Source organism: Anolis carolinensis, unplaced genomic scaffold, assembly GCF_035594765.1.
Source record: "Anolis carolinensis isolate JA03-04 unplaced genomic scaffold, rAnoCar3.1.pri scaffold_9, whole genome shotgun sequence".
Classification (NCBI taxonomy): Eukaryota; Metazoa; Chordata; class Lepidosauria; order Squamata; family Dactyloidae; genus Anolis; species Anolis carolinensis.
This window is the reverse complement of record NW_026943820.1, coordinates 27734787-27748677: the sequence shown is the minus strand read 5'-3', so window position 1 is coordinate 27748677 and position 13891 is coordinate 27734787. Positions and strand designations below refer to the sequence as shown.

The following is a 13891-nucleotide window of genomic DNA, read 5'->3' as shown; positions in this document are numbered from 1 at the left end:
CTGCCAACTGCAAAAGGCCACCCTGCTGGGATCTGCAGGCATCATCCGAAAATACATCACACAGTCCTAGACACTTGGGAAGTGTTCGACTTGTGATTTTGTGAAACGAAACCCAGCATATCTATCTTGTTTGCTGTGTCATACAACGTCGTTGTGTCAATAATAATAATAATAACTGACACGATATGAGGATTTAAAGATCAAATTACAAAGATTTCGGCACAAGCCAGTAAAGGTGGTCCCAGTGGTGATTGGCACACTGGGTGCAGTGTCTAAAGACCTTGGCCTGCGCTTAAACACAATCGGCGCTGACAAAATCCCCACCTGCCAGCTGCAGAAGGCCACCTGACTGGGACTCTGCTGTGGACTAACCTTGTTGTGTTTCTAATAATAATAATAATAATAATAATAAGAAGAAGAAGAAGAAGAAGAAGAAGAAGAAAGAACTGGTGGGATCACAAACCTGCAAAAGTATTGGAAAATGAGCACGCAAAGATACTGTGGGACTTCCGAATCCAGACTGACAAAGTTCTGGAACACAACACACCAGACATCACAGTTGTGGAAAAGAAAAAGGTTTGGATCATGGATGTCACCATCCCAGGTGACAGTCGCATTGACGAAAAACAACAGGAAAAACTTAGCCGCTATCAGGACCTCAAGATTGAACTTCAAAGACTCTGGCAGAAACCAGTACAGGTGGTCCCGGTGATGATGGGCACACTGGGTGCTGTGCCAAAAGATCTCAGTTGGCATTTGGAAACAATAGATATTGACAAAATTATGATCTGCCAACTGCAAAAGGCCACCCTACTGGGATCTGCACACATCATCCGAAAATACATCACACAGTCCTAGACACTTGGGAAGTGTTCGACTTGTGATTTTGTGATAGGAAATCCAGCATATCTATCTTGTTTGCTGTGTCAGACTATGTCGTTGTGTCAATAATAATAATAATAATAATAATAATAATAATAATAATACTTTTTATTTATTGCCTACCTCTCCACACGGCTTGAGTCAGGATTACAGCATTGCAAAACACACATTCGCCTTAAAACATTATTTAAAATAAACGGAGATTAAACATAAGAGGCAGGTTTAAAATTCGTCATTAAAACTGCCTGGGTAGAAATGCAAAGGAAAGACGTGTTTCTAGCCCTGGGACTCTTCCGAAAGGGCGACGAAGTAGATGATGATCCCTAAAGTGTGGCAGCTCTTTCTCACGGCCATGCAGTAGTGAGGGCTGGATGCAGGGACTCACTGAAAGCACAAGCCAATGGTGGTGCATGACTGTTAGGGATTCCTCTTCTTCAGAAGAGAAAGGGGAGCAGGAAAGTGTTCATGAATCTGAGGGTGAGGTGGAATCTGAGGAGGAGACTTTGCAAGTACCCACATTTCAGGACAGGTGAAAGGAAACAGAGCAGAGACGTCATTCAGCTAGATTAGCTGCCAGAAATGCTGCTGAGTAATTAGGAACTGCCCAAGCAGCTGTGAGGGGACTCAGGGCTATAAAGCAGAAGCAGGTGCAGCCAGCTCTTGGTGGTAACAAACTGACTCTAATGCCTTCACTCCCCTTGTGCCTACATCAAGTCTGCATCTGGATTTATTGCTGTTTCTTTGTCTGAAGTAAGACTGCTATTTGATTTGGGAATTTATCATAGACTAAGAATTGTGCTTGCCCTAAGACTTCCTGGCTTCCTTTTGCATTATTCCACTGAGTGTGCTGTACTTAATGTTTTGCTGAAGTAAAGCAGTTTTCATTTACTTACTTACAATGTTTCAAGGCTGTTCTTGAAAGACAAAACAGGATAGTGACTTGGAACTATGTACTGAACCCTATCCTGAGAATAGAACCTCCCATAGCTTCTGAGTAAAACCCAGAGAGCGTTGCCATTGCGTTCACTGTCCCGTCTTTCCCCCCACTTCAGTAGAGGAAGACGTTGCCCCCCTTTCTGAGCACGGCATGAAGCCTCAGCCCTCCAGCATCGCGCAGACTGGCTCGACGGTTGGCTCGATCATTCCTTCATTTTCGATCCATGAGGACAACCGGAGCTTCAGGTTCGAATCTAAGCTGGACCAGGAGGAGGAAGAAGAAGAGGAGGGGACGGATAAAGGCCAAGCGCAAGGTGAGGAACACCACCCCGCCTCTGGGACCCAGAACTAGTCTCTTGGAACAGAGCATTGCACACCTAAATGCACGGCCACATTGCTTTTCCTGCTCCCAGAGACTCAAAGGCATCTATATTTAGGACATATTCATTTATTTTATTTATTTAAAACATTTATATTCCGCCCTTCTCACCCCAAAGGGGGCTCAGGGCGGAGCACAACATATATACGGCAAAACATTCAATGCTGGAACATAAAATAAATACAGTAGAGTCTCACTTATCCAACACTCACTTATCCAACGTCCTGGATTATCCAACACATTTTTGTAGTCAATGTTTTCAATACATCTTGATATTTTGGCGCTAAATTCGTAAATACAGTAATTACTACATAGCCTTACTGTGTATTGAACTACTTTTTCTGTCAAATTTGTTGTATAACATGATGTTTTGGTGCTTAATTTGTAAAATCATAACCTAATTTGATGTTCAATAGGCTTTTCCTTAATCCCTCCTTATTATCCAACATATTCGCTTATCCAACGTTTTGCCGGCCCGTTTATGTTGGATAAGCGAAACTCTACTGTACATAAGCACTAAAATCAATTACAGGACTCAGGGCGGCTTACATGGGGCCAAGCCCGAATAAAAACAATAGCAATATAAAACACAACAATAGACAAAAAACATGCACAATTATAAAAATTTAAACATTAGCCAATAAAAACAAATGACAAGCGCTAATAAAAACATGGATTAAAATGGAGAGGTTGTAAAAGTAGACGGGGTAAGGTGCACCATATAAATATTGTAAACACGAGGTGACTGATAAAGTGCTGCAAATTCTTGGAAGTGCAAATTGGAATGGGAATAGACCCTGTGTCTTTATCAAGTTAACATAGGTTAAAAAAAAATACAGGGCCACTTTTGTTGTCACAATGGGGTTATAACTGGCTACTAACAAATTACAGTAGAGTCTCACTTATCCAAGCCTTGCTTATCCAAGTTTCTGGATAATCCAAGCCATTTTTGTAGTCAATGTTTTCAATATATCATGATATTTTGGTGCTAAATTCGTAAATACAGTAATTACAACATAACATTATTGCTTATTGATCTGCTTTTTCTGTCAAATTTGTTGTAGATCATGATGTTTTGATGCTTAATTTGTAAAATCATAACCTAATTTGATGTTTAATAGGCTTTTCCTTAATCCCTCCTTATTATCCAAGATATTCGCTTATCCAAGTTTCTGCCGGCCCGTTTAGCTTGGATAAGTGAGACTCTACTGTAACTACAAATAAAGATAGAATTGCATAAAATGAATTTACAGTAACAACATTGTTGGAAGTTAAATCCATAGAAAGTTCAGTCCTTGCTGCCTAGAGAAACAGCTGTGGATCTGGGTGGGAGGCAGACTGGGTTGGATAATCCAGAGCATTGGATAAGCGAAGGTTGGATAAGCGAGATTCTACTGTATCTCCATTTTAAACCATCTCAGATGAGCCATATCAAGGGGATGGGGGTCCATCTGCAAAGCATGCTCTGCTGCCACCTTGCGGGGGGCCTTCAAAGAGGCCGCTTTAGTGTCCGACGGGACCGATTACACCTCCGTTGTCTCAGTTGTGTTGACACAGTTTCCTAGACACAAACCTGAGAAGGTTTTGCACAGTGAAAAACATCAGCCTCCTTTCCCTTCCAGCAACAGGGAGCCAGCTCAGCCTGGTGGCCAAGCAAAAGAAGGCCGTGGGAGAGCTGGACGACAACCCTGTTTCCAAAGCCATTGCGCGCCACTTGGGCATCGACATCTCTCCGGAGGGGCGGGCGGCCAGGAACCGCAGGGGCATTGCCATCATCATCCACGGAGCCCCCTTGACAGGTATGGCAGACACAGGGATGGGTCTCCTCCATAGAGTTCCCACCTGATTCCGCTCACCTACCGTTCTTGCCTTTAGTGCGCTTTGTTTGGTGCAGTTGGCACAGCCAACCGAGTAGGCCTGTTCTACACTGCCCAATATCTCTGGATTTGATCCCAGATTATCTGGCAGTGGCGACTCATATAATCCAATTCAAAGCAGATAATCTGGGATCGGATCCTGGGATATAGGGCAGTAAAGATCCAGCATGAGACACCCAACTAAGTCTGGATCTACACTGCCATATAATCCATATTATCAAAGCAGATTATCTAAATTATCCGCTTTGAACTGGGACCCCTTCTACACTATAACCAAGAATGTAATCTAATAATATAAACTATAAGCCAGTATTTCCTATCTATATATATAAAAGGGTAATGAAATTTCTGCCTAGGACAAAACAACAAAACTACACATCCCAGAAACACTAAACTTACCAGCACAACCCCTCATCCATGCCTCTAAGTTCATACAACAAAAAGGAAAGAAAAATAAAGTCCTAATTAGAGGGAGAGGAATAATTGTTTTTATCCAATTGCTGCCAGTTAGAAGGCTAAGCTCCGCCCACTTGGTCTCCTAGCAACCCACTCAGCCCAGGGGACAGGCCGAGTTAGGCCTCACTTAGGCCTCTTCCACAGATTATCTAATTTGCACTGGATTATATGGCAGTGTAGACTCAAGGCCCTTCCACACAGCTATATAACCCATTTATAATGGACTTAATGCCAGGGGAGAACCTTTACCTTTTACCTTAACTACCACCAATTCCTCAATACTTTATTTCCCAGACCACCATACTTCGCCACAGCAACGCGTGGCCAGGCACAGCTAGTATATGATATAGTCATAGAACATTTAATATACAGACAAGGATTACAGAGAATCAAAATACATGTCTCTAAACCAAAATATAATAAATGTGTTACAAACACACATACATTCATAGAATGCAGAACTCTTATATTAAGGGTTTGTGAGTCAAATGACAACCAGGTATACCTCACAACCTCTGAGCATGCCTGCCATAGATGTGGGCGAAACATCAGGAGAGAATACTTCTGGAACATGGCCATACAGCCCGGAAAACACACAACAACCCTGTGATCCATGAAAGCCTTCGGCAATACATAGCACAACAATAATTTTCTGCTGCAATGTTTTTCTTGTACTTATTCCACACATTCATTAGCAATCTCCTTGTGTAGTGGTTATTAAAATTAGTTTCTGCCTTTATTTTATCATACCAGAGATAGGCATATACCCCACATTTCAGATCTTCTCTTTCTGGCTATAGGAAATGTTCATTTCGCAAGAACAACCAGTTCTTCGACCAAGTCAAACAGCATGCAATGATTTTAGATTTTGAGTCTAGGAAGACCTAGTTCTCCTCTCTTCTTATCATCTTGTAATACTTTGAATCTGATCCATGGTGTTTTTCCTTGCCAAATAAATATGGATAGGTCTTTTTTTGGAATGCTATTCAGTATAATTGGTAAGGCTTGAAACAGTAACAGCAACTTTGGTAGCACATGCATCTTTATAGCTGAAATTCCACCCATAAGAGATAGCTGTAAACCTTTCCACCTATGGAAATCTTTTTAAAACTTTTGACTCTTTAAACTCTTTTGCTTGCATTGGGAGTGTGCTGCTATCTCTTTATCCAATCTTCGCAGGGAAGACAGGGGCGGCTGTGACCATTGCCAAGCACTACAACGCCGCTTGCTTGTCCATTGACTCCGTGGTGATGGAAGCCATCTCTGACCGGAGCAGTTCCACAGGGCTTCGGGCACGGGAGCTCTGCCTCCGAGCCGCCATTGAGCAGGCCCAACGGGAAAACGAGGAAGGAGGTGAGTGGTTTTCATTTAATAATTTTCATTAAATAGTGAGTGGATCAGGCAGCCTCTCTGCAGCTCTGTGGACGGATGCTAAAAGTTGTAAGAAAATGGAGACCGTAGCAGACCGTGAATTGATACCAAAAGTAAAATATCTAAGTATGTGGATCACAAAAAATATTAATTTATTCCAGGATAATTATGTAAGAACATGAGAAGACATTAAAAAAGATCTTACTGGGTGGCAAACAATCCCACTAACATGGATGGGCAGAATTGCAATAATAAAGATGATGGTACTCCCCAAATTGCTATTTCTGTTTCAAAATATACCTATTATTAAAGGGATAAAATTTTTGAGAGAGATTACTAATTTTTCTGAGTCGAATCCAGGGAGAGAAGTGAACTTCCACTGTCAGCTCCAGCTTCTGCCAACCTAGCAGTTCGAAAACATGTAAATGTGAGTAGATCAATAGGTACTGCTCCAGCAGGAAGGTAATGGTGCTCCAATGGCCACATGACCTTGGTGGTGTCTATAGACAACTCTGGTTTTTTGGTTTAGAAATATAAATACAGTAGAGTCTCACTTATCCAAGCCTCGCTTATTCAAGCTTCTGGATTATCCAAGCCATTTTTGTAGTCAATGTTTTCAATATATCATGATATTTTGGTGCTAAATTTGTAAATACAGTAATTACAACATAACATTACTGCGTATTGAACTACCTTTTCTGTCAAATTTGTTGTGTAACATGATGTTTTGGTGCTTAATTTGTAAAATCATAACCTCATTTGATGTTGAATAGGCTTTTCCTTAATCCCTCCTTATTATCCAAGATATTCGCTTATCCAAGCTTCTGCCGGCCCATTTAGCTTGGATAAGTGAGACTCTACTGTATAAAAATATTTAGAAATATATATCTATTGCACTTTATTCCATCAGTTGGAATGGTTCCCATGTTTACCTCATTTTTAGTCTCTTATTTGTGACAACATTTTCGGGTTACCTTTCTTGACTTCATTCCTCAATATATGCACTTTATGGCCCATGTATTTTTATGCATTTTTCATGTTTTTATTCAATCCATATGTTTTTATTGATTTGTTTTTACTCTATGTGTTTTACTATGTCTGTTATGTTCGGGCTTGGCCCCATGTAAGCCGCCCTGAGTCCCTTTGGGGAGATGGTGGCGGGGTATAAAAATAAAGTTGTTGTTGTTGCTATTATTATTATTATTATTATTATTATTATTATTATTATTATTATTATTATTATTATGAGCACCAACCCCCAGAGTCGGATACGACTAGACTGAATGTCAGGGGAAAACTTTTACCTTTACTAATTTCATATGAGCAGGAAAAAAAGAAATTTGACAACATAGTTTTGTGGCAGCGAGAATCACAATAGCAAAATCTTGGAAGGGGGAAAAAGAACTACTCATTTGAGAAGAAAATTAGTCAAGTATTTTTAAATGGTCAAGCTCTTAGATGGCATAAGGGAAGGAAACAAGAAGAGTTCGCTAGAAAATGTGGGCTGGCCTTTGGGTGTTTAAAAAAGAAGACAAAAATTGATTTTGAAATCGCCAAAAGGGGGATTTAATAGTGTAAAGATAAGGATAGATTTTTGTTAATTACAAGTTCCATATGGTGTAGTGTTGAAAGTCATGGGACGGTGGTGGGATTGAGGAAATAATACTTGTATATTGATTATTGAATTTCGAAGATTGTGTGTTTCTTTTTTTTAAAAATATATCACAATAAAAATTTATATTGTGATAAAATCCAGCTACATAGCTGGACTGGATCTTTTATCTGCGGGTTCTGTTCCTGGTGCTCAGCCTCACCTCCTTCTCAGCGCCAGGACCACTTAGAGGCATTGCAATGTTGCCTTCTCAGAGAAGAGGACTGACTCCTTTTCCCTCCCTCTTTCTGTCTCTCTGTGTGTACTTAGGAGGAGGAGAAGGGCAGCCTGGTCTGAGTTTGGGCAGTAGGCTGAGTGGCGAGGCTTTGCCCAAGCACCTCTCCGACGGCAGCCAGCAGAGTTCGGAGTCCAAAACGGGGCCCCTCTCCAACCTCTCCAGAGGCTACCGGGGCAGCACCGTGACAGCGAAAGGGAAGTCGGACAGCCACGGGTCACAAAAGCAGGAGAAGCCACCACCGCAGCATCTGCAGTCGGATCAATATAGCCCCCAGGTGAGAGCAGGGCAGGTCATTGTAGAATAAAGAACTCTCCTCCCAGGTGAGGGGGGTCTCCAAGCAGCCCTGCTTCAAGGCCCACGGTCTGTGAGTTTTCTCAGGGCTACTTCCAGGTTCACCAAGTGTATCCCTTTGAATGAAAGTCTGAGGACCTTATCACATTGGGAGATACTCCGTTTCTGAGACTTTCTGAATGTGATTCCAAAAAGGTCCTATTGCATGACGTGTGTCCCATTCCACCAGGAATCTGGAGAATCATAGGACCATATCGCATTGGGATATACTCCGTTTATGTGACTCTCTGAATGTGATTCCAAAAAGGTCCTATCGCATGACATGTGTCCCATTCCATCAGGAATATAGAGAATCATAGGACCTTATCATATTGGGATATACTCCGTTTCTAAGACTCTCTGAATGTGATTCCAAAAAGCTCCTGTTACATGACATGTGTCCCATTCTGTCAGAAATCTGGAGAATCATAGGACCTTATCAAACTGGGATATGCTCCGTTTCTGAGACTCTCCGAATGTGATTCCAAAAAGCTCCTGTTACATGACATGTGTCCCATTCTGTCAGTATTCCTTAGAATCATAGGATCTTATCACACTGGGATATGCTCCGTTTATGTGTCTCTCTGATTGCGATTCTGAAAAAGTCCTATCACATGACGTGTGTCCCATTCCATCAGTATTCCTGAGAATCATAGGACCTTATGGGATATACTCTATTTATGTGACACTGAATATGATTCCGAAAAGGTCCTATCACATGTGTGTCCTATGCTGTCAGTTAATCTGTTGAAATCAGTTTGTGCAGAATGTCCCAGAAATAGAGTAATTGCGCATGGGATTCTAATAGTGTTTTTTGGTTTACTACATTTCTGATACTCTGATTCTACATGTGATCATAAAATCAGTATGCATTTCTTCAGCTAAAATCTCACAAGAATGGTAGCGTGAGACTACCAGGCTGTCACTGTGCAATATTAAAATAAAATAAAATAAAATGAGTGACATGGGGAGGCATTCGAACAGATTGGGAGGAGCCAGACTTCCGTGGTGTGGTGATTGAAGCACAGTATTTTCAAAATGTACAAATTGGATGTGGTGGGGTGCATATGCATCCAGTCCTAAAAAAACAAGCAGGATGCATATGAACAAAGTATCGCTCAATGTGATGAGGTCTCTTCTTGAGGTTCAGTTGCCTGCTTTGAATTTATACGGAGGGGCCAGTCCTGTGTCTAGTTTTCTGACAGTTGCCCCCTGCTTTGTGTCCCTTCCTGCAGGTCCCATCTAGCACCATCCCCGGTGGACCCATGCAGCGGCGCCTCAGCCTCAGCACCAGTGCGACGGAAGGCTATGGGCTCATGAGCTGTGTGCTTCCGGAGGAGCTCTTGGTCGAGATCCTTTCTGAGAGGATGCAGGTAAGGCCTGGAGGAGGAATTGGTCAGCCAGGCAAATAGTCATGGATCCCATTTGCTGTTATGGAGAATTGCTGACAACAGCAGAGGCCACCCATGCCAGTTTTGAGGCCATAGAGAGAGATACAACACCTGGACACCTGTGGACCTTCCATGAGAAACAGACTGATAAGGACTGACTGGAGACTGAGAAAGGAATGATAATTAGAGGATTGTTGCATGTTTACCGGGCTGTATGGCCATGTTCCAGAAGTATTCTCTCCTGACGTTTCGCCCACATCTATGGCAGGCATCCTCAGAGGTTGTGAGGCTACTCAATGCTAATCAAGCTTGCTAATTGCAACATTCACACTTGCTTTAAACAGACAAGGGTTCTTTCTCCTACCCTGGACATTATTTCACAAATATATATACACTCCACTTGCCTCACCTCCAGTAGACATCACAAACCTTTGAGGATGCCAGCCACAGATGCAAGTGAAACGTCAGGAGAGAATGCTGCTGGAACATGGCCATATAGCCCGGAAAACTCACAGCAACCCGATGATTCCAACTGTTACACCTCAGCGCTGGTTCACCTTGCTCTTAACACACACCACCACAGCAGACTTGGTTTATACAGTTTATTGATAAAAAATAGCAAAGTCTTAATAAAAAGCACTAAAGAAAGCAATAATCCAATTACAAAGGCAATCTGCAGAATATAGTTCAAAGTCTCTAATATAGCAAATCAGTCCTGAAAAACAAGGCAGCATGAACTCCAAAATACAATCCAAAACACAGAATCTAGGCATGAACAAAAGCAAGAATCTTTTTCCATGAGCAGTGATAAGGCAGGAATTAAGCTTCCAAAATCAACGTTGCTTCGTCTGAAATCTTTCCCTGTTTATCTCTATTTAACCATGCTTACAAGCTAAGAAAGCATTCCTCTGTCCTTGAGTTCCCACACATTTACTGGTGATTCTCACAGAACGCCTGGGACAATGAGCTCTTAACCTTAACCTTGTATCTCTATCCATGGAAGACTCCTCTGACTCGCTGCCCGAGCCACCTGGGATTTGTTGATGTTCTGACAATTCAGAGCCTTCAACATTTCCTTGGTCAACCTGCATAAACCCAAATCCCCCTTCATCATCAGACTGAACCACAACATCGACCATGTAAGCTTTCGACAGCACATGATGAGAATTAACAGAGAGCTAGTTGACCTGTGGTGAACTCCAAGGGTAGGGAAAGGATTCAAGGGGGTAGAAAACTAGAATTTTGGCACACAGTCTTCATTAGCAATTTTCGTTGAGCTGTAGTAACTAGGCAATAAAGATTTATTTCTGAAAACTCCTTGTGAGTGATTCTGGATTCCTATAAAAGTTCTGCAGAACATCACTGCCAGAAAGCATTTGAGACTGCTGGAACGTTCTCCTTACTGAAATGAGCTTTCTCTTGGGAAGCAGAGAATCCATTTTCTTGTTTTGTGGTTTGTTAAGCCCTTTGAGATCCCTGGTCTTGACTTGCATCAGGGTCTGTGCATGGCCTGGTGCAGGACAGTGCCTTTTCTTCCTGGGCAGCTCAGCGACTGCTATCGCGGGATAGTGATTGACGGGCTGGAGACCATCTTTGCCCGCAGCATGACGTCCGCCCTCCTCTGCCTCCTCAAAGCCATCAACAACCGGCGCTACATCTATTTTGTGAACCTGGCCCAGGACTTTGCTGCGATGAAAGCCAAAGAGAAAAGCAAACAAGAGCAAGAAGGTAAGCGGGAAACTGGGCAGGATATCGCCCGACTCTTCCGACTCCTCATTGCATTGTTCCCTCTAAAGTGGCTCTAAGCCACCGTTCCCCAACTACAAAGTCATCCTATTTGCACTATTTAGAGCGAGGTAGGCTCATAATTTGGGGGAAATGGGTCTCTTCCTCCTTAGAGACATAGTTGTGAAGTTGTTGCAGGCACCCGTATCAGCTATGGATCGCTGGTTGTAAGACTTATACAATAAAACTATAAAACTGTAACTCTATTGATATGGAATTTAGACTGCAATTACATTGATTGGGAATGGCCTGGTGAGCTACCAACCATAACGAATAATTAACCAGATTAAAACTCACCAATGAAGCGAAGGCATAAGACTGAGGCCGTTTTATTTCCATTTTGCAAGATGTGATGCATACAGTTTGTATATTTCAGACTTGGGAAATGGTTACATTATATAAGAGGATAAAAATTATACAGCAAAGAATAGAGACAAATATGGTATCTGTTTGATCCTAGTTTTGTCTTTGGAGGTCTAAGCATGAAGATGATGAGATTGTGTAAATTGCTTCTTTGAGACAGCCAGAGACAGGCAATTTCTCAATGGGAAACAGTAGCTGGTTTTTCTGGCCTAGGTTAATGATTTCTGTCCCAGGAGTAAACTGGAGTGTGTTTTAACAGATTTATAGGAATGAAAGTGAAATAAAATATAGTTTATGGTTAGAAGGATGGAGCGAGAGAGAGAAAAGGAGGAGTCTGATGCAAGAGAGAGGATGCCGCTGTATTTTATTCTATCTTGTTGTCCTTGGAAAACTATAAATCCCTACTATAAATCCTCTTTTATGGGAAAGTAGTGGTGTTTGATAAAATAAGACCACGAATGCTAAAAACTATAAAGCAATAAGATGCTGCAGTAAGAAAGAACTCACATATTCAGCAGCAATCACTGGTTAGTGATAAAGCAAACAACAAGCTACGGAGGCTCTGATGGTGCTGCTGTATTGGAAAGCCTCACCCAACTACAAAGTCTTTGAGGGCCATGGTTTGCCCTGTATCCTCCCAACTTTGCGATGCCCTCTTGGTCTTCTGCCGGGGTGGAAATGGGAGTGAAGTGGCAGAGATGCTGCCCCTTGGCTGGGATTGGGCCTCGCATCCAAGTTGAGCCTCGGTCTTTCTTCTCGGTTCGTACGGAAGAACGAGAGCAGCAAGAAGCCATGGCGCGCGAGAAGGCACGTCTCCAGGAGATGGACGAGGAGGAGTACGATGTCTTGACTGAGGAACAGAAGATCCATTTCGACAGCGAACTCTTGCAAGCTGTGCGGGAGCGGAAGAAAAGGTCAGGAGGGGGCTGTTCCTGGGCCATGACCCCCAATGCCTAAAACCTGTTGGCGCTTTTGAGGCTTCCAGGCATTCAAAGAGACCCATCTCTCCTCGCTGTCTCTCTCTGTCTCTGTCTCTGTTTCTCTCTTTCTGCAGAGGTAGTCCTATGGTTGGAAAAGTAACCAAGGGTTGAGAAGTTTGGTTATTGTTTTAGAGCAGGCATGGGCAAATTTTGGCCCTCCCTCCAGATATTTTGGACTTCAGCTCCCATAATTCCTAACAGCTGATTTTTTTTGTTTTAGAGGTTTTTTTTTAATGATCTTTATTGTTTCTTTAGGTGAAGATAAATAAAAAGAGTAACAGGATAACAGATTGGTGTGAAGGGGAGAGGGAAAAGAGGGAGGAGAATGCAAAAAAAGAGAAAAAAGAAAGAGAAACTAAGAGACAAAGGGCAAGAAAGAGGAAACCAGAAAGGGGGCAGAGAAGAGAGTAACAGCATTTACAAACATGCTAGAATATAACAGTTATTAGAAATTCGACGACCTCCCCAGGGAAATTTGCTTCTGTTCGTCTTTCCTTGTATATATATCTATGTACATACATGTCTTTATATATGTATACATATGTCCATATATTTATTTATCTTGCTGCCTTGAGCACCATCCTTGTACATTCCTATGTTTATCCTCACCTTCTAGTAGCCTCCCTTCATCCTCACCTACTTAGGCTATCCCCCCCTAATATTGCACTGGAAGTCTCAAACTACTATTCTTGTGAGATTTGTCAGAGGATGATGGGTAGCAGAGTGAAATCCAAAAAATTCACCATCCCGGTCTTCACCTCCTTCTCCAGACTGTCTCCCCGTGTGGAAATACAGCACTGGACAAACACACTCCAGCAGACGAGGGTTCGGTTGGAAATCCAACGACAATATATCTTTATTTACATGACTATATACAAACAGAGCAAATCAGTCCTTCCTCCATGAGTGCTCTTGCCAAAGCGACTCATGCTCACACACACAGACACAGACTGCTCAGGAAACTCCTCTGCATTCCACAGGAACAAGAAAGAAAAGTCCCGGTCAAAACAAACTTGACCCCATTAGTCCTGTGATACGTCAATCATAGCAGACTCTCATTAACTCCATAACTGCTGAAATGCCTTGCTGAAAAACTAACACATAAGGCATTTCTAATAACCCAGATTGATTTTAACATTTCACAATACACAATACCCTGACCAGATTTTGGCTGACAGACTGCATACCGCTGATTTTACGATCACACATAAAAACAGCATCTCAGAACCATAATAAATGCAAAGAAAATACA

General features: G+C 42.2%; 1 protein-coding gene across 2 annotated transcripts in view; it reads left to right on the top strand.

The window, feature by feature from the left end:
- The window catches only part of hydin (HYDIN axonemal central pair apparatus protein), a 160276-nt gene that overhangs the window by 88125 nt on the left and 58260 nt on the right, over positions 1-13891 (top strand). For both annotated transcript variants that reach the window (XM_062961682.1, XM_062961683.1), the window contains exons 38-44: positions 1935-2132; positions 3820-3996; positions 5710-5883; positions 7823-8064; positions 9356-9493; positions 11056-11239; positions 12432-12573. In XM_062961682.1, coding sequence (XP_062817752.1) covers positions 1935-2132; positions 3820-3996; positions 5710-5883; positions 7823-8064; positions 9356-9493; positions 11056-11239; positions 12432-12573 — 1255 coding nt within the window. The remainder of the gene's footprint in view (positions 1-1934; positions 2133-3819; positions 3997-5709; positions 5884-7822; positions 8065-9355; positions 9494-11055; positions 11240-12431; positions 12574-13891) is intronic.